At 43.5% G+C, this 20,605-nt stretch overlaps 1 protein-coding gene across 4 annotated transcripts in view; it reads left to right on the top strand.

Moving 5' to 3' along the window:
- pald1a (phosphatase domain containing paladin 1a) overlaps positions 1-20,605 on the top strand; it is a 56,958-nt gene that overhangs the window by 31,540 nt on the left and 4,813 nt on the right. For all 4 annotated transcript variants that reach the window (XM_084567964.1, XM_084567966.1, XM_084567965.1 and 1 more), the window contains exon 19: positions 11,219-11,374. In XM_084567964.1, coding sequence (XP_084424090.1) covers positions 11,219-11,374 — 156 coding nt within the window. The remainder of the gene's footprint in view (positions 1-11,218; positions 11,375-20,605) is intronic.

The raw sequence follows: 20,605 nt of genomic DNA, 5'->3' as shown, positions 1-20,605 counted from the left end.
ATTCAACGAGGAAGCATGAACATTCAGGGTTATAATCTGAGAGTGATGGCGTCAGGGAAATTAATCTCAGACAATGCTGGTAGATGGGGACAGGACAGGCTGATGGAATACCAGAATGACAGTGACTTTAAATCACAGGGACGAGGATATGATTGGCTGGAAGGAGGCGGGCAAACAGTTCATTGGATGGAAGTGTGTGACTTGCCAATCAGATCGTGAGGGATGTGACAGATGTTATTGAACTTTCTCCTAAGTTTCATTTGATAACAAAGCAATTCACATGTCCACAGACAAAATTGGTCTTTAATGTGTGTTTTGAGATCAGGGTTTGTGAAATTTGTGCTACTTTCAAAATGTTATGTCCAACTCACAGGGGCTGCTCTCTAGTTGGAATTTCCTACTGGGTACCCGGAAAACCAAACGCACCCGGAGTAACCCGGTTACAGATTTCTGATTTGGCAGCCACATCTGTTTTAGTTGCAGACTCATTCGAACCAGTCACAAGACGGACACATATACACCGATCAGCCAAATCATTAAAACCACCGACAGGAAAAGTAACATTGACCATCTTGTGACATTTCAATGTTCTGCTGGGAAACCTTTCGTTTGGGTGTTACTTAGACATGTAGCACCCACCTAGACCAGACCAGGCACCCCCCACCCCATAGCAATGACACTCCTTGATGGCAGCAGCCATCCCCAGCTGGATGCAGCCTAACACAGGCACACACACCAAAACGCTTTAGGAACAACTCAAAAAAACATGATGAACAGCACAAGGTGTTGACCTGGCCTCCAAATTCACTAGATCCCAAACTGATCAAGTGTCTGTGGGATGATACACAGAGGCCCCTCCCCTCAAAGGCCCCCAACTGACACTATTCTGTAGCCAGACACCACAGGACACCCTCAGAAGGCCCATGTCCATTCTCTGATGAGTCACAACTGTTTTGGAGACCTACACAATATTAGGAAGGTGGTCATAATGTTATGCCTGGTGTAGATGGCTTAAACTTTACTTCTGACCAGCTTAATCCTACAACTTTTGTAACTGCACTATACTGGAGGGAGAGGCTGCCATATAAGTTGCATTAGCACGTCTGGAAATGTTGTAGAGCTGCACTAACACTGGCTTCCACTTGTTTTCACTTTGTTCACTTCAGGTTTTCCTTCAAATTTAGTTTTTAGTTTCAAAAGTTAAAGTTGCTTTTCGGGCACCGCATATCAGTGTTGCGTTCAGAACCGTTTTCCCTGACCCCATGTGGCCGCACATCTGTAATTAGGGGTGAATATGCCCCTCGTATCAAAGGCTTTGACTGCGCTGCGTGATTGTTAACAACACGCTTCTTACAGCCGCTTTGTTGCTCCCTCTCAAGAAAAGATCCATCAGAATGCATTTGCTTTTCCGTTACCAACCGGCATCAGTGCAGGAAAGCAATTTGCGGCCAAGAGTACAAATTTGATTAGAAGAACTGCAGTGGGTTTCTGAAAGTAGCGAATGCCTGATTAGCTGTAACTCACTGGGATGCCCTTTTTAAAGCCTCTCTGCTGGGTCTGCATGCGCAAGATATTTTGATAGTTCGGTAAATGATTGATTAGCAGTGGGAGCCTCCACGTGCTGTGTTGCCAGGCATGTGCACGTACAGAATGTACCATAATGTGTGTGGTTAATGTGGGCAGATATTCCAGTCTCTGTGTAGGCTAAGTTGATGAGCCCTGTCTCCCCCTGTGGCTTTTGAAATCTCTGCTCACCAGACATGTCATGTACCCTATTTTCTGTCTTTTGTCCCCTTTTAATCAAACTCATCCTGGCTAATTATTTTTTTTTTTCCCCCTCGTGGTTGCTGATTATGTCTGAGGCGTATTTTTTTTTATGTTAAACTGTTACATATTGAGTTTGAATTGAAAAGGAGGATTAAATCCACGCTCTCATTATCCATAAGACATGAGTAATATTCAAGCTTTTTGGCCAGATGGGCGGATTATACCCAGATCTGTATATACACCATGTGGATTAACACAGCTTGCCCCTAAAATCCACCTCAACGTCGACTTCATGGTTTAATCAGCGCAGTGTGGCTGAGCGACTGGAAAAAGACAGAGGATTGGAATCTGTAGAAACCATTAACATAAAGGCATCTTCGTCTCCTATTCTCACTGGCTGCTCCATGGTTTCTCTGCTAAAAAAAAAAAAAAAAAAAAAAGGAGTTTTGGGCACCATTTTGATCCATAAAGATCAACCCTGCAGCTCCGAGCCAGATGATATATAACTTTGATCGCTTTGCTGCCGGCCAACCTGGCAGGCGGCAGACAGGGTGGGTGGATGGTTGGGTTTTAAGAAAAACTGCAGTGCAAATTAAAAAAAAAAAAAAAAAGGCATACGTATGCTGTCTGGGTTCATGCAACCTGGAGGAATATGTAAGACATATGTTGTTATTCTTGCATCAACTGAGAGAGATGAGCACTCTTAAAATGTAAAGGGTTTTCCATTTCCATTCAAAATTAAATATTGCACCTAGTTTTATAGAAAATAATAAAACAAACGAGTGTTGGAGGTTGCTTTCACCTGTAAAAATAATAAAGGAAGCACTATAATAAAATAATGCTTGAACAACATGAGCTTTATTGATCGGGGAGAAATCAAAGAGACAGTAAAAGATAAAAAAATAAATAAATAAGGCAATCTTTATCGGATGCTGGTAAAAACAATAAAAATAATCCATTCTCCAGTGTGTACATATATGCCAGTCAGCCACAACATTAAGACCACTGACAGGAGAAGTAAATAACATTGACCATCTTGTGACAATTCAGTGTTCTGCTGAGAAACATTTGGACCTGGCATTCATTGGTGTGGATGTTACTTAGACATGTAGCACCCACCTAGACCAGACCAGACACCCCCATCCCATAGGAATGACACTCCTTGATGGCAGCAGCCATCCCCAGCAGGATGCAGCCTGACACAGACACACACACACAAACGCTTTAGGAACAACTAAAAAAAACATGAAGAACAGCACAAGGTGTTGACCTGGCCTCCAAATTCACTAGATCCCAAACTGATCAAGTATCTGTGGGATGACCCATAGGACCCGAAGGCCTAATAATGTCCTGTTCCCAGACATCACAGGACACCCTCTGATTCTCCATTCCCTGATGTGTCACAACTGTTTTGGAGGTGCAAGGGAGACCTGCGCAATATTAGGAAGGTGGTCATAATGTTATGCCTGATCTGTGCAGATATCTAATCTACTAAATCTACATCCGTACATGCGCAATATCTGTGGCGTTTGTGTGCAAATAAATATACATGGGCAACATCTGTGCTAACAGCAGGAAAGACGACTTTGTGTACATGCAGTTCACGTGCAAGGATACTGTTAGTGAGCCTTTGGGAGATAACCCCTCCATTATTTATAAGCTGAGGACTAATGCAACCCAAATAATGGCATGGCTAGATGATGACTAATGTAGAGTAAAATAATAAACGTCATAGATGAGAAAGTTGTTCGCATTACTTGTAAAAGTTTCACAATAACACATTTCGCATCTTTTGAGCCGTTTGTAGACTGCTGCCTTGTAAAAGAGGTCGATGCTAATGAATGTCATTACCCAGATGTGAGTCCATTGCATGGGTTCAGATTAGTTTGCTGTCTCTGTTGTAATGTGTGGAAGAAATAAAATTTTTTCTTTATGTTCAGGACGGAAATATAAAGGTTGGTTTGTTAATGTGGACTCTGTGGACACAAGTTAATGTGATATATTAAGCTAACACATCATTTAAAGTTGGTTTGTGCCTCGCTGGTTGTTTTAAATAGTTTGTATTTTCCTTTTCTTTGCTAATGTAGTTCATCTCCTTTGTCTCCTCTCTCCTCTGCTATTCATAAACGCCAAAGAAATGAAAAAAAACAAACATGTGACATCTCATGTTAAAGCCTTGTTTTTAGTTGGAATCTTTTCGCACAGGCAACCAAAAACCTGGATGTTTAGTTAAATTGCCGTCAAGCCCTGGTTTGGCTCCACTTAATGAACCTAGCTGAAAAATCAGCATGTATACTTGACTTTGAGAAGTCTGTACATTGAGTCTAGGAGCCATGTGTAGGCCGCCTGTCCACTCTAGACAAGTCGGAGTTTGGTTTAGGATTTGGGTGGGAGGTGTTCTTGTAGAATCTGATGAATGGCTGTTTGTGCAAACCTGTGTGGGAAGGGCCAATATGGATTGGCCTTTTTACCTCGGCATCAGCTGGTAATTGGCACCATATGTCAAACAGACGGACCTCTCCATAATGTGCACCTCTCAGTTCAGTCCCTCTCACCCACATGAGCCCACAGAGAGGTCGGGCCCTCAACACTTGTCTGCCACCTAGCAGGGATTTAACTCTGGCGCTCCCTCCAGTAGTGCCATGTGACTTTTCTTTACAGGCTCCACATTTTCATCTTTTATTCATAAAAATGTCACTTTTTTATCTCACTTAAAAGTCAGTTTTGTTTTCAGTTGGACATGAATCCTCGCCTGTGAATTGTGCACCAGTGACAGTACCAAGGAAGACCTTCCAAATTAGGATTTTTAAATTTTGCATCTTAAGGTGACTTAAGTGAGTTTTCAATAAGAGAGGGCCCTCTTTTAGTCGGCATGCTCAGCTGGCTGAATGGCTGCCAGTAAGGGGGCTTACGCACAGAACTAGCAGACTAGCATTGATGTAGCGACAAGAGACCGTGAAATATTGAGGAAATTCAACGAGCTGTAGCGATGAAAGGTGAAAAAGTAATTTCAACTTTACCCACGATTGAGGCGTAAACAGTATAAGCATGGATGGCGGAACTGCTCCTCAAAAGTGAAGCCAAAGCAAGTAGAGCTCCCCCTGGTGTTTGGCTGCAGTATAGGTCATAAGCTCCACCCCCTCCATGTTAGTGTGGGACATGAGCCAAACTAAAACATAGACGGTGTAACATATGTACGTAGCCTACGCCAGTGTTGAGCCTTTTATACTTGTGCGCTTGTCAGTCTGGCTCGCCCTGTAACAACGCCACCCAAACGCTAGTTGGCGCTGTGTCTCTTTTGCCATTCGGGTTCATTTTTGTTTCCACTTCCTGCTTCACTTTCAACAATGGCGACTGAAACTGACTGAAATTTCGCCAAAGACGGAGTGTCACAAATGTTTTTATCTATGAACCTCCTCAGTTAACCTTTGCTTGATGTGTTCCATCTTTATTGATCCAAAACAATCAAGTCAACAATTGCGGAGATTGAGAAGCAGCTGTAAATGCTAAAACGGAAACACGCTACGACCAATCACAGCTCTTGCAGTCTGTGCCGACGTCACGCGTAGTTACATTTCTGGGGAGGTGCACGTCAAGCTACGGCGTTAGGAAGTATAAACTGCGCTTCAGGCTCGGTTCAGTTGTGTGTTCGGGGCCGTAAACAGACATCAAGGTGACATATCCAATAATTGCTTTACTGAAACTGTAGTTCAGGAATTATTATAAAACTTCCTGATGTTTTTGTCACTGCAGTGTGTCAGTGTGAGGGGGGATATGATACTCCGGCTTGTCAATAGTGTCACTGCTCTTTGCTTACATTGGACAACGATTCCTGTGAGATTCACTGCAACACCCTGGTGAGCAAAAAGTCAGCGGTTTGTTGAATCAATAGACTAGTAATCGACTGACAAGTCAGTTTGTATATCTGTGAAGGGAAGGATTCACATCATAACTTTGATTATAGACCGTAGGGGAGCCTTCCTCATTGACAATTTGTAGATTTGCTTGGTAGCCCTTCGTAAGGACCACGGTTTGCTCAGCATGTGGAACCCTTTTATACATAACCTCATGACATGCAATGTCCCTGTTTACATAAGGCATATGGGCACGGGTCAGGCAGTATATTTCATTCGTGGGTGGTGTTTATCTTTAATGCACCTGCAGGCTGTGACGCTTATCCGGAGATTGCTGTTTGTCTGAACCTGATCGGACGTGTTTGAATAAGAGGAAAAAAAAAATGAGACAGAGGCTCTTTTTTTCGTCTGGGGTTTAAATCACTCACAGATATCAGGTGTTTCTGCAGAGTACATTTTTCTGTTGAAATATGTTTTGTGGAAAGATATTACATAGATTAAAGCAGCCTGCAGCACTGTTGCCTTTAAAAAATATAGTTAACAAGAGAGAAAGATCTAAATGTAGTTTACGTAAACCCAATTCTGATTAGTTCCATACTGGGATTCTTTTTTATCAACCACTAAATCCACTGGTAAAATTTAAAGGGGAAGGGAAGTACTGTTTTTTACAACCTGGACCTTATTTTTAGCATAAAATACGATCGTTTACTCACCCATATAACTTTTGTGTCATTTGCATTCAATCAGGACATAATTAGATCAGCGTATATATATATAGATCAGCAATGGGAGTGACTGGGGCACCGCAACGCAGCCTCCAAATAAGGCATTATCTGCCACGAAACTTGTTCATTTCGCCAATATTTTGTTTTGATACGCTAGTGCTATTCCCCGTTGAGTCCGGAGTTAGCTGTTATCATCATCAGTTTTTTGCAACATGGCCGACCGTCGCGGGTGCACGCGGTGCTCAAAGATGACAACATCCAGGTCAGAAGACATCATCCGGGGTCTGTAGGTCAATCTACAGACCCCGAATGATGATAACAGGTAACTCCAGACTCAACGGGAAATAGCATTAGCATATCATAACAAAATATTGGCGAAATGAACGAGTTTCGCAGCAGATAATGTGTTATTTATAGGCTGCGTCTCGGTGCCCCAATCACTCCCACTATGTGGATATACGCTGATCTAATTATCTCCTGAACAAGTGCAAAGGACACAAAAGTTATACGGGTGAGTAAACGATCGTATTTTATGCTAGAAATAAAATACGTAGTTCCCCTTTAAGAGTCTGTATCTCTGAAGCAGAAACAAACTCACACAAGAATTGACCACGTTATAAGACATAGACATAAAAGACAGAAGATGGAGACTTGTGGCTCCGTCTCATTTACATATTTTGACTTGAAAGTGTTTTAAAAGCAGTTGTGCAGGAGGCACATTTCCAGCAAAGTTTTGAGTTTTGCTTTGCGTAATTGTTTTGTATTGAATACTGCTGTGCAGCTCCTTTCGATGTGGTTACAAATTATTTGTGGCTGTATTTATGTCGGGTTAATGACTGCGCAGCGGCATGCTGCCATGTACGGTATCAGTGCGTTCTCAGTAGCGCATATTAGGAGAACCATCTGTCTCCCGCCCCTTCCTTCTGTTATTGATCTCTTTCTCACGCTTTTCTTTTCTTTCCTCTCTTGGCACTAAGCATCAAGCACTCAAAAGGGGAAACTTGAAGAGCTACCGTTAGCTGGGAGGCTAGGAAGCTAGGAAAAGTTACAAACCGTCTCCTGAATCACACAGATCTGTCAGGTCGGAAGTTCATTCATTCTACGTAGATGAGCAGCCGCCCATCGCCTTTGAGTGTCACAACCCTAACAGATCTGGACTCGCTGTTGTCCAGTGTTTTCTGTCTTGTTGTGAAGCTAAGCTAACCATCACAAACTCGGCTCCTGCTCCACATAGAACACACAAATTCAAAGGCACTGTCTTTTTAAGGAACTCTTCCTTTATATACATTCGAATTTCATGCAACAGGCAAGCTGCTCTGGCAGAAATGTTCTTTAGACACTAGAAGGCATATAAAGATCGACATAGACTTGTTTCCTAGCATCAGTCCCTGTACATACACTGTGTTCAGTTCTTTAAGTGGCTCTCTGTAATGATGTTCAGTTCCCTTAAAAGGTTCATTTTAATGACGCCGTTATTTGCCGTGCATGTACAGTATGTTTTGTACAGGTTGTACCACATAAACTGGTGAAACGTTACTAATCTGCAGTGCTCATGTTGTGGAAGAGTCACAACTGAAGGCTGTCCCTTTCCTTACGAGTGTCCGTGCAGCAATAACGTTTCTTAACTGCTTCTCTCACTTTCACATTGTCCTCACTCAGAGGTCGTCTCGGCCAACTAGCATTCCTGGACTCTCTCAACAATGGTATGTGTTTGGGCAGCCTCCCTTCTCACTCAGGACTGAGGAGAGCTCATTTTGGCACCTCAGCGCCTGGTTGGATTATAGCTTTCACCCTTGATGGCGAACAAAGACTGACCAGTCACCTCCTTTGTTCTTAAAGGCCAGGCGAAATGAGAGGATGCTGCAGTGCTCGCTTTTCCCTCCTCTCTCCTTTTTCTTCTTCGTCTAAGGTAGAGAATTGGATGAACCCTAACCCGTGTCGATGAAACAAAACAGAAATGCTTACTGCTTCATACTGAGTGGAAGAAATGTGCTCTCTCTTCACCACATCTTCCCCAACATTGTTTCTGAAGGAATTTTCTGAGCGCACAAGAGACTCCTCAGCCACACATGTGGCTCGTTCAGTGTGGACGGATGGCAGCCGTGGAATTAGACTTCGGCAGATTGTAGAGGTGTGGATTATGTAATCTTTGAAAACTGATCCCTCTCATGTGTGCTACTGTGCGTGCGCGAGCTCGGTGGCTTGTGATAGCTGCCTGGCTTGGGCACTGCAGATTTTCAGGCTGAGAGGTGAAATGCCGAAAGCCCCCTGGGGGTGCAGGGTGCACAGGGTGATCGGGTTCACCAGCCCCTCCATTGTAGTCAATGTTTACTTAGTGAGATCAGAAAAAGTGAGGTGTGTGTATATTATCTGTCTTGCTCGGCGCTCTGGGAGAGTTGATGGACAACAGACAGCACATCCATTGTTTGCCTAGGTGTAGTTTCTCCAGCTCTGCTGCAGATCTTGGAAAACTAAGATCCGACCGCAGCTGTTTGGGAATGGACAGGAAACCCCATTCATCCCCCCCCTCGCTGTGCTGCGTCATTCAGCTCTGGAATGATTGTATTATGGCGTGTTGTGCACATTTCAAATTAGTTCTAGCCCACCTACTTTGTAAACTTTTCATTATTCTTTGTGCGGCCCCCAAATTGCCTAACCGCCTTTTCATTTCATTCATCAAAAACAAAGACCGCACGCAGTAAAAAATCCTCATCGTGATGCAGAACTGTCTGCTGTGAGAAAGCGCCCACTGACAGGAACTGCTGACAGTCCATTGAGCTGTACTGCACCTCATCCCCACAGTTAATTTCTCTTAACCCCGACTGACATGTTGTCCAATCTTGTACACTCTCACAGTCCGCCACACAGACACACAGCTGGATGCCAGACCCTGTCACTTGGCTGGAAGTGCTCAAGGCTCTATAAGCAATCAGGAAAAAAAAGGTAGAAAGTACAAAGTACAAAAAAAAAAGATCTTGACACTGACCCGACGCACTGATGAAAGCATGTCTGCATTTACCTCGATGCAGCTCGCAGCCTGTAATTGAAGCGCAACCCAATTACTGGCCTTTTTTGAGAGAAGTGCCATGTAATAGTGCTGTCTGCTTCACCGCTCAGGTCTGCCGTGGAGCTCTCGCTTTGTTTCATGTCAGCCTTTTACCGTGATGTTTAGTTTTTTTTCCATTGCTGATTTGTCTGACTGTTGTTTCTGGATTTTAAAGGGATTCGTTGCGGTAGTTACATAAGCAAAATTTAGATTTCTGTGTCAAATTTTTTATGTGGATTGATATTTTAATCTTGAAAACATTTCTCCCTCCTGTAGACGCTGAGTTAGTCCTGTGGAATTATCATGTCTCGTGAATAACACTCAAGGGAATTACAGGAGTATCTCATGCTTTGGATAATTGCACCGTTCTACCATTGCTGACCACAGGGTTTTGCAGTGAAAATTGGAATTATTTAGCAATCACCACAAGAAAAACCATGTAACTATGGTGTTTGTTTTAAAACTCTGGAGTATAAGGCTCTGGTGAAGCTAAACAAACAATTATTGTGAATCATAGTTGGCGTCGTGGGTGATTGGTGTGTGTTTGGTGACAGCTTGGACAAGTGAAACGCTGGGAACTGTTTCTTCAGTTTATCAGCGTGTCACACAGAAAGCATGAAGTAATCGAGACGCAAGTGCTCCGTCTTTTCTGGTCACGTATCTCTGATCACGCACATTGTTAAACCACAAGTTACTGGAAGGCCTTTAAGCTTGAGCTAGTGGGTCCATGTGCATTGAACAAGCATGATACACGTTTTTCATCCCTGGCCACTAGGGGTTGAACAGATCAACTGAATACCCAGTTTGTTGACTTAGCTGCTGCGCCATGTCGACTAGTCACTGATCACGTGACAGGTGAGGAGTCCAGTGGATGCAGCGGTTCATCAAGTGTGCGGAAATACTTAACTAAAGAGGAAGCCAATACAATGCACACTCAACTGAAAGGGCTAACGCTAGCATAGGAACGGTCCAAATCCTCTCGACAGCAGTCAATTAACAACTTCACCAAAGGTCCAGCATAACATACACGGAGAAGGCTTCAGAGAAATACCTGCTACACTATCCCATCTAACAACACGCTGTGGAGGACTATTTAAATGCTACTCATGGTGCAGAGGTGCTGCATGTTTTTATACAGGCTATACATATCTGCAGCTCACAGTATGTAGCACATGAGCTGTCTGTTCTCAGCATATGTATTCAGTCAAGAATATAGATTTAATTGTCGTAAAGCATTACTTTCCACTGTGTTCTTATCAGTGACATCATCAGAGACTAGTCGGTGTCGACTTCATCACATAACAGTCGACAGTCGTGCAACCCCTAACTGCACACAACAGTGGTAGTGTTTCAACCCTAACCCTTGAATTAAACGCCTAAAAAAATATAAACACCTCTGGATTTTTGTGCACCTTTTATCCTCTTTAGGCTCTTTAGAGTTTTCAGATCTTCTAAACTTTAGACGATCTGAAAGGCAGAGCGGCGTTTTGCAATGAATTTAAAGAATGTGAGACTGATTTGTTTAAAGATCATTTGCTTGCACGATCATTGGACAGAAATAGAAAGTGCGGTCACATCTTCCTTGGACTGTTTGCTCCCAACTTCAAACAACCGACAGACATGTGAAATAGACTGCGTTTCTGTCAGGGGAATTAAAATAAGTCAAGAAAATTCAAGAAAGTCTGCTGAAAGTCTGCTGAAAGTCAGCCACCTTTTGATGCCATATACCCAGCTGCTAAAGTCAAATTGCGTGCTACATACAATTGGGAAAATTACCCTGATCCCACACAGCGTTGTTTACCTCTTTTTTTCCCCTCTTTTGTCAGATCAAAAGTGGTAAGACAGAGAAGGAGTGTCAGCAGCTGCTCCTGAGGAGCCTGCAGTACCTGGAGCGCTACATTTACCTCATCCTCTTCAACACATACCTGCATCTGGAGAAGAAGGACTCCTGGCAGCGCTCCTTCACTCTCTGGATGGAGCAGGTACAAGACCTCTACTACTCCTAACTCTATTCTACCCCACTTCCTTACATTTATGTACGTATGAGCCTGAAGGACAGTTTGTGCACACTGTGAGCTCGTTACCGGAGTTTCATGTGGGTTTACCTCCAGGAATTTAATTTACAAGCTGGTTCTGGTTCTACTGAGGCCTGGCTCTCCCTCTCTCTCTCTCTCTCTCTCTCTCTCTCTCTCACACGCTTGAACTTCACGTCGTCGTCTCGGCTCTGTGTTTTTGTTGGTACATTAATCGTTTGGCCAGCTGTGCCCCTACAGTAAAGCCGAGAATTTATGTGCATTCCAAACAAATGAGTAGTCTGTAAGTGGCACCCAGCACACACACACACACATGCGCGTGCGCACACACACACTGCATTTAAAATGTATGGTGCAATATGTTAAAATCCCATGGTGGAAAAACACATTTCACTGTGATCGTCTAATGCAGCGCACCACAGGGGGGCATTTTAAATGTAATTAAATACAGTGAAGTGACTTTATGTCGTTTCAGTTACGTTTTTTTTTTTTTGCATTTGGTTTTAATTAAACTTGTTAGCTTTCCTGTTTTTATTATCTTTGCACTCAGAAAAATCTCTCGACGACATCACTCCTCTGGCTGAATAATGAGATATTTATTTATTTATTTATTTATTGTGTGTGGAACTTGCGATAAAGACAATTTAACGAGCTTTAGCCACATTTGGACTTCAGAGACGTTTCTCTATTAATGTTCTCGAGCAGACGGTCTGGAGAAACGCACCCAAGAGGCCTGGAATGTTTTAAAATCGCTGAATGAAAATCTCCCTCTCCGTCTTTGTCCTTACTGAGGTGGTGGATTAGACTCAAAGAAGAAAAAAAACAGAAACGCAGAATTCCAAAATAGACTCGAACAATCGCTGTGAAAACAATTGTCAAGAGAAATATGCGCGGTCAAACGGGGCATATTCTTCCTGTTATGAATAGCAAATATATGTGGTGCATCAGGGTGACTCTAATGGCCCAGTTATGCCGTGAGAAAATGGCAGGCGTGCACACAAAAGGACAGCGACGTTCTTCTGTAAAGCGGGCAACAAAACATTTCATTTGTGTATTTTATCATATGGTAACCTTCTGCTGAGATTCTTTATTTTTTTCCCTTCCTTTCTATTCTCTGAACTGCTTTCATATGAACAAAAGCACAGATGATTTAGCACAGCGGTCTGGTACGGTCCCGGTGTGGCAAGTGTTCCTTATAGTGTAGTGTATATGAAAAAAAAAGATTGTCGTATAGATTTGTGCAACAGCTTTTCTGAGAATATTTAACCCCATGCAGTGTCGTGGTAATTACAATATGTTCTATGCCTCCATGTAGGCGACAAGCTGTCGGCTTCTCAGGTTGTGCGATCGAACGTAGCTGCTCCCCATTCTTGTGAACGCGAGACCTCAAATTTGGCTTGGAGTTAAGGAAAAGATACATGTCCGGCGCAACTAAAAATACGTTAAAGATAAAGTTTCCCCTTAATACGCCTCAGTTCCACCACAGCACCGCCACAAGGTTGTTTTTTAACTGAGGCTTGTAAAAGCGTAGCGCCATATTCGAGGCAATTAATGGGAAAACACTGCTCGCTGTTTGCAAACTGCATCATTTTCTGCTCGTTTAGTGAACCTTCGATTGCTTCTTCCTCGCCGGTAAAGCGCCTCACAGTCTCAGAATGTGGCGTCACATTGTGCAACGCAGAAACATGAGAAAATGTCACGCTAAGAGAGGTAGGAATTTGTTTATAGGAATCGATAATGTGAGATGCACAATTCCAATGCACTGTAAAAATTCGAACTGGTTCTTAGTGGGAATTGAAAACCACTTCTGACTTAGAACCAGTCTGCTGGGAAACTTTTGTACCTGGCATTCATTGGTGTGGATGTTACTTAGACCAGAAGAACAGACCTAGACCAGACCAGACACCCCCACCCCATAGCAATGACACTCCTTGATGTACAGCAGCCATCCCCAGCAGGATGCAGCCTGACACAGTCACACACACAAAAACACTTTAGGAACAACTAAAAAAAAACATGAAGAACAGCACAAGGTGTTGACCTGGCCTCCAAATCCACTAGATCCCAAACTGATCAAGTATCTGTGGGATGATCCACAGAGGCCCCTCCCCTCAAAGGCCCCCCCACTAACAACATCCTGTTCCCAGACACCACAGGACACCCTCAGAAGGCCCATGTCCATTCTCTGATGAGTCACAACTGTTTTGGAGGCACAAGGGAGACCTGCACAATATTAGGAAGGGAAGTGGTCATAATGTTATGCCTGATCGGTGTAGATGTGAACTACAGCACGACAGCCACCGACGCATTTATTTTCAGCATCCGTAGCTTGTTTAAACCTGGAATAATGAATGCTTTGCTCAAAGAAGTGCAGTGGAAACAGGTTGTGAACGTCACCTTTTAAGTTCGTACAGGCAACCTGTTGCTTATTTGCACATCTGCCGGTTACGGGGCAACACTGTCAATTAAAATACCTGACTCTTAAGCAGCTAAATGTTCCAGCGTTACTATAAAATGTTGATTATGGCCATTTATTTTTAACCACTACTAATTCACACCTGAATAATTCATTTGGTGCATGTTATACATAATGTTATATGCTACACTTCACTGTGTTAAGGGACTTTTGGGCGGTAGGATAGCTGTTCTTTTTTTTGTTGCTCACTGGCTACTTTGGTCAGTGGAATAACTCATTCATCTTGTCTGCCGTTGCCTTTGCATTTCCGCCCTTTCCACCTTTTATCCAATCTGTGTGCGTCACAGTCTCCACTTGCCTTTTAACAGGTAAACAATTTTGTTTACTTCTGGGATATGTGCTTGTTCTGCCCTTTAAATCATGAGTCAGCCACTTCTGCTGTGTTTTGACGTTGAGTAGCAGCTGAAAATCCCCACCGCCTTATCACTGAGCTTTATATTTGCAAAAGCAGTTCAGTTTGTGTAGACACGGTTTGTTCAACTTTTATTTAGTTGTATTTAAGGGCCTTAATAGACCGTATAAGAACTTTATTAAAACATACTAATACTGTGAGATAAATAAATGGATTAGCTTATCTTTGCACCTCTTAACAACTATTACACTGACTTCTCATCATGACTAATAACTCAGTTCAGATCATACCTCCCCATAACACCAGTTAATTTGCCGTAGCTGCACCTTACCGACAGATCGGACCTTTCGGCACCACTCAGGTGTCTCGCGGCGCAATTTCTCCTTCCAATTTCTGCCGCTCCTCCTGCAGCTCCAGGATCACCTGAGGCCATGTCTGAGCAGGAGGACTAAAATTACCCAACATGCCCTTTGAGTGTGCCGTCACAGTGAGCTCTCAGCTCCATGGCCGCTGGATCTGGAGGGGAAACGGTTTCCCAGCCGTGTCAGTGTATGGTAGCTATTCATCAAGTGAATGGAAAACATCATTCAGATGACAACACAATATATCAAAACTGCAGTTTGCTGTTGTGGAACACACTGAAGGTTGGATGCTATATATACACCAATCTGATATAACATTATGACCACCTTCCTAGTATTGTGTAGGTCTCCCTTGTGCCTCCAAAACAGTTGTGACTCATCAGAGAATGGACGTGGGCCTTCTGAGGGTGTCCTGTGTTGTCTGTTGTTAGTGGGGGGGCTTTGAGGGGAGGGGCCTCTGTGGATCAGCCCACAGATACTTGATCAGTTTGGGATTTGGTGACTTCGGAGGCCATTTGACATAAGGTGTGCTGTTCTTAATGTTTTTTTTAGTTGTTCCTGAAGTGTTTGTGTGTGTGTGCCTGTGTCAGGCTGCATCCTGCTGGGGATGGCTGCTGCCATCAAGGAGTGTCATTACTATGGGGTGGGGGTGCCTGGTCTGGTCTAGGTGGGTGCTACATGTCTAAGTAACATCCACATGAATGAATGCCACGTCCAAAAGTTTCCCAGCAGAATATTAAATTGTCACAACATGGTCAATGTTATTTACTTCTCCTGTCAGTGGTCATAATGTTGTGGCTGATCGGTGTGTAAGTCTACCTGCTCAACAAAAGGCCAGCTCAATAACTTTGACAGGAGCTTACAAGGTATATTTACCATGAAGTTTCTCTGTTTTTTTTTTTTTTTTTACAAAAATATAGTTTTTCACATTAAAAGAAAAGTCTTTTATTGTGAAAACTCAGGAAGTTGTGGAAGTTTAACATTATTCATTAAAAAAAAAGACAACGTGGAACCTCATTCATGCTGTTTTCAAAAGAGGTTTTCTGTGAAAAGGAACGAGTTTGGCTATAGTTCCTGGTATCTAACTGAGGTAATTTCCTGGCACCATACTGGGACTGATAACACCTCAGATGGTCATAGTGCAGCCTATAGTCTGAGCTGTGGCGTGAATTAAATCTAATTTCCTTCACGACTGTCCGCCCAGCCTCTGTCTCCACTAACGTCAGGTGCTTTCCATACAGGTTCCCCGATAAGGATGTAGATGTCTGAGCTTTAGGCGTCGACTTCATCAATAATTACTTTCTGTAGCCTTAGTCTTTGGCCCTTTCCCTCTGCGGCTTACATTTCCACCCCTCATACATTCGGCGTATGCATTTGACATGAGGTGAGACGACAGCAGTCCGTCCCTTTCGAATCGAGAACAGTATGTGGCTACATGGCGTGAATCTGCAAGCAGAAACACGCTGTGAACTTTACACATGCTGTATGTGACAATTATATATTATATAATGTCAAGTACATGCAAAGTTACCTATTTCCAGCAGCATCTGAGGTTTGCTTAAGTTTAATAGAAAGAAACTTTATTAGTCTGTTGCAGCATCCGATCCTATTTGACTGGCATGTGATCCCTTGGAGGTGCAGAGACGTCGCCATTAAAATAAATCGAATGACTTCTTCCATGCACGCTGCAGGTGTGTGTAAGGTTCGATATTTATTCGAAGCCGTCCGACTCCGTGAGGGGAGGCGGTTGCCGCGGCAACCACTCCCCTGGGCATCAGGGTCAGGATTAGGTGTCATCTTAAAGAGATCCTTATTCTGATGGATTTCTGAGCCCGTGGGAGACGACGGGCCACGACAGTAGTCGTCACGTGGACATTCAGACATCTTGTTTTATTTTGTCCTCCAAAAGAAAGGGTCTCTAGAAAACAATAGAGTAACAAATGCCCTTTGGGAAAAGTGACACCACCACCACCACCGCCGTCGTGATGCGTTTACTGTCCCAGTTGCAGCAGGATCTGGCAATAGCCCAACCAATGTGACCTCACTAACCCCAGGGCGCAATCATTAGCCGATCAGCAGTGACCGTGGCCCGATCGTTAATGACAAACCGCAGCGCCGGAGGCAGCTATTGGGGGGTCATCGGCATCACTGGTCGTGCTTTTGAAGCCACGGTTACACAACCCGTCAGCTCCGAGCGGGGCACAGTCTGTCCTGCATCGTACATTGGCTGTATGTATGTGTGTGTGGACTAATTTGATGTCTCCAGCCACTAGACAGCTGAGCATAGTGTTCCCAGTCATGCAGGGCAGAAGCTTGTGCAAGCTGATACGGAGCTGCTGATGTGTTTGGCCTTTTTGCTTCAAACTGAATCGAACGCACGCAGAGAGGAGTTCTGTGTTGCTGCACGGCGGGCTTTAAAAATGCTAATGGATTCTTAACAATGCAGCAGCTTAGTTTGGGGGCATTAAAAGTGAAGTGAGGATGCCTTAAAAAAAATAATCATTATGAATGGCATCAATTTTCAGGTACTAAAGCTTGTTAGCTACCCCGCGAGAAGTGAGGAATTTGTTCTCGTTCTCCTAGGGCTGCAAGAACAAGAACAAAGTTCGTTCTGGCCAGGTCATTTATACTTAACGAGAAACCCAAGGGCTGAAGTCTTCATAGGCCCCTCCCACTGCATCAGACACGCTAAGCATTGTGGGAGATGCGAGAGATGGATGACGAGGGGCGCTTTTCTTATTATTTTCAGGTGTTTACTTGTGCAAATAACAAAGTCACGTCATTTGCTTTTCACAACATAACTTGACGATGTTGAGATCAGGGCGTTCTGGGAGCATGTGGTAACTGTTGAAGGCTGAGTTTAGTTCTTTATGACTCTTATGTTTGAGGTTGTTTTCATGCTCCAGAATGAATTTAGTGATTAGATGCGTCCTCGAAGCTGCAGCAGAATGAATATCTAAACGTGCCTAAAATATTTCACGGCGCTGCATATATTTAGAAAGGGTTGCAAGCAAATGGTGCTTACTTGCCACATTGTGTGCACCCTGGAAAAATATTGTCCCTAGTGTCATTAGGCCGCGGTGGCCATGCAGCGAGATCAGAGCAGAAACATCAGAGGAGTTATTGGAATTGAAATCCGTGTTTGCTAATCCAAAAACGCGGGCCTTTACACAATGGCGTGACTTGTGTACAGTGCATACCACAGATGCCTGCAGGAGAGGTACCCTATCAGTCACTCCAGCTGTTTTGATGTGTGGCACAGAGGCCTCCCTGTCCCCCCCTCTGCTCCGGCCCGGTATGTGCAGCCTTTGAGATAGCCGACTGTGGGAAAGACCCGCGTCTCCTCGCTGCCCGCCCGCCCGCCTCCCTCCCGCCTCCCTCCCTCCGGCCTCCCTCCCTCCGTCCTGACGCCCCCACTGCTTCAGCCACCTAATGAGTATTGGCGTTTTTGATCTCTTCAATACAGCATGAAAGGCATCTCTGCAGCAGCTCTGTCAATCAGAGAGCTTGTCAGGGCATGACAACAACTACAAGGATGCCTCACAAACGGGGTACAAAGAAGAGAGCGCAAAGCGGATCCAATATGTTTTTATGCTCCGCAGTTGCATTGTTTGTCCACGTGCATTTGTATTTAGCACCCAGAGAAGCATTTCCAGAAATTAAAAGTGGCTAAAAGACTTGTTACAAACTAAAACAGGTCGGAATTGAAGAAATATGGTAATGACTAAAGACATTCCCATATAGAAAAAATAAATAAATGTTAATTCTGCACATGAGGACTGCTGACTTGATAGCTAATTGTTGCTCCCAGGCATATACAGGTACACAGAGTTTAATATTGAACTGATGAGAAAAGGATTCATATTAAGAAGGTCATGTTAAACAGACCTATATATATATTGACACACCAGTGTGTGACGCAGTCTGAACCAGATGATGCGTTTGACAGTTAAAGTCCATCACGCCTGCAGTCGTCCCCAGAGCTGCCTGAACGTCAATAGTCCGTTAAAGTTTATCTTACTGACGACCATGCGACCTCGCTCTGTTAGCGCGTGCTTATTCATCTTCATGTTCGCAACTGCACCCCCCTCCCCCCAAGACACATATGTGGTGGGCACATATTCTCCCAGATAAGAATTTTAATTGACAAAAGGATTTGTCCCTGCGTGATGGTGTGTCCGTATTGTTAAGTAATTACGCCTCCAAAACGCTAAGTGTAAGTTTCATTAGAGCTGTGTAAAATATTCATTTTCTGTAGTGTTATTGCCCCACTTCGACTAGGTAAGTCTTCAAACTGTGGTCCCATTGTGTTTTCCAGTCCCCACAGCCAAACTACAGTCATTTTGAAGGCAAATATTAGTGGGAATAAGAAATGGGCCGACAAAAAATCCTTCTTTTTCAGCGTATTCAAACTCCCATTACTCCTATTACTCAGTGCCAGTAGCACTTTGACAGATTCTGACTGTTCAGAGTGTTAAAAAGCCAAACGCTTGCCTCAAGAACAGCTTTAAATTTACTTTGGGTATGCCTTATTTAGACGTTTTAGGCAAAAATTACAGGAACGTGAAGGGGTTAACTATATGCCGCTGTAACACTGCACAATTTCCCCGCTGTGGCATAAATTAAAGGTTTATCTTATCTTATTTTAAATGTCACTAGGAGTCAAAGCCACCATTTGCCGTTGTTCTGCATAAATAACGACATGTTGACGTCCCTGATTGCCTAGCCATTGGTGTAAATTGGTGTTAAAGGGGAATTACCGTTTTTTTACAACCTGGACCTTATTTCTGGTGTGAAATATGATCTTTTACTCACCCATGTAACTTTGGTGTCATTTGGAGTCGTTGGAACGATATTTAGATCCGCGTATATCCATATAATGGGAGTGATTGGGGCACCGAAACGCAGCCTCTAAATAACGCATTATCTGCCGCGAAACTCGTTCATTTCACCAATATTTTGTTATGATACGCTAGTGCTATTCCCCGTTGAGTCCAGAGTTACCTGTTATCATCATCCGGGGTCTGTAGATTGACCTACTGACCTGGATGATGTCATCTCTGAGCGCCGCACACACCCACGATGGTCGGCTTGTTTACCTGTAATTTGCTACTGCTAGTTTTTTGCAACATGGCTGCATATTTTTGATTCTGAGGTTGTGGACAACTTTTTTTATGATGGACGTCCTTACCGTTTTGAGCCAGAGTGGATGAGGAGCTCGTTGAAAGGAGAATGCAGAGGCAGAGAGAGGAACAGCTGGCAACAAACCGCTGCACGTCCGCGAATAGATAACAGGTAACTCCAGACTCAAAGAGGAATAGCACTAGCGTATCATAACAAAATCTTGGTGAAATGAACGAGTTTCGCGGCAGATAATGCGTTATTTAGAGGCTGCATGTCGGTGCCCCAGTCACTCCCACTATATGGATATACGCGGATCTGAATATCTTCCGAACGACTCCAAATGACACCAAAGTTATATAGGTGAGTAAACGATCGTATTTTATGCCAGAAATAAGGTCCAGATTGTAAAAAATGGACAAAAGACAAAATGTGCTTTGTCCGTTAAGGTGAAGAAAACTATCAAGTTTCAGTCCATTTACCTTAAAAAAAAAAAATAAATTGCATTACAACAATTAGTGTATTATCAGAGATAAATGTGATAATTAACCAGCGATAATCCTGATCTCAGGGCACTGTGTAAGTTTTGTCGTGTGAGACGGTAAGCTAAGTTTCCCACACTTAACTGACTCATCAGCATGAATAATCCTCGTCTAGGTATGTTTATAAGTGGTTGCTGTGGGATAAAGTTCACTGTGGGTGCTACACTTTAAATGGATACCTTACTGGAAGTCAGTTGTCAGAATGGATCGTACATACAAACTCCTGAAAATCCTTTTCTGCATCGTAATCACTGTGGAAATAGGTGGGAGGTAATTTTATTTACCTCTGTGGAATAACAACTCTATTTAGATTATAGTAAACACATA

The sequence above is a fragment of the Chelon labrosus genome, assembly GCF_963514085.1.
Source record: "Chelon labrosus genome assembly, chromosome: 19".
Classification (NCBI taxonomy): domain Eukaryota; kingdom Metazoa; phylum Chordata; class Actinopteri; order Mugiliformes; family Mugilidae; genus Chelon; species Chelon labrosus.
This window is presented reverse-complemented; position numbering and strand designations above follow the sequence as displayed.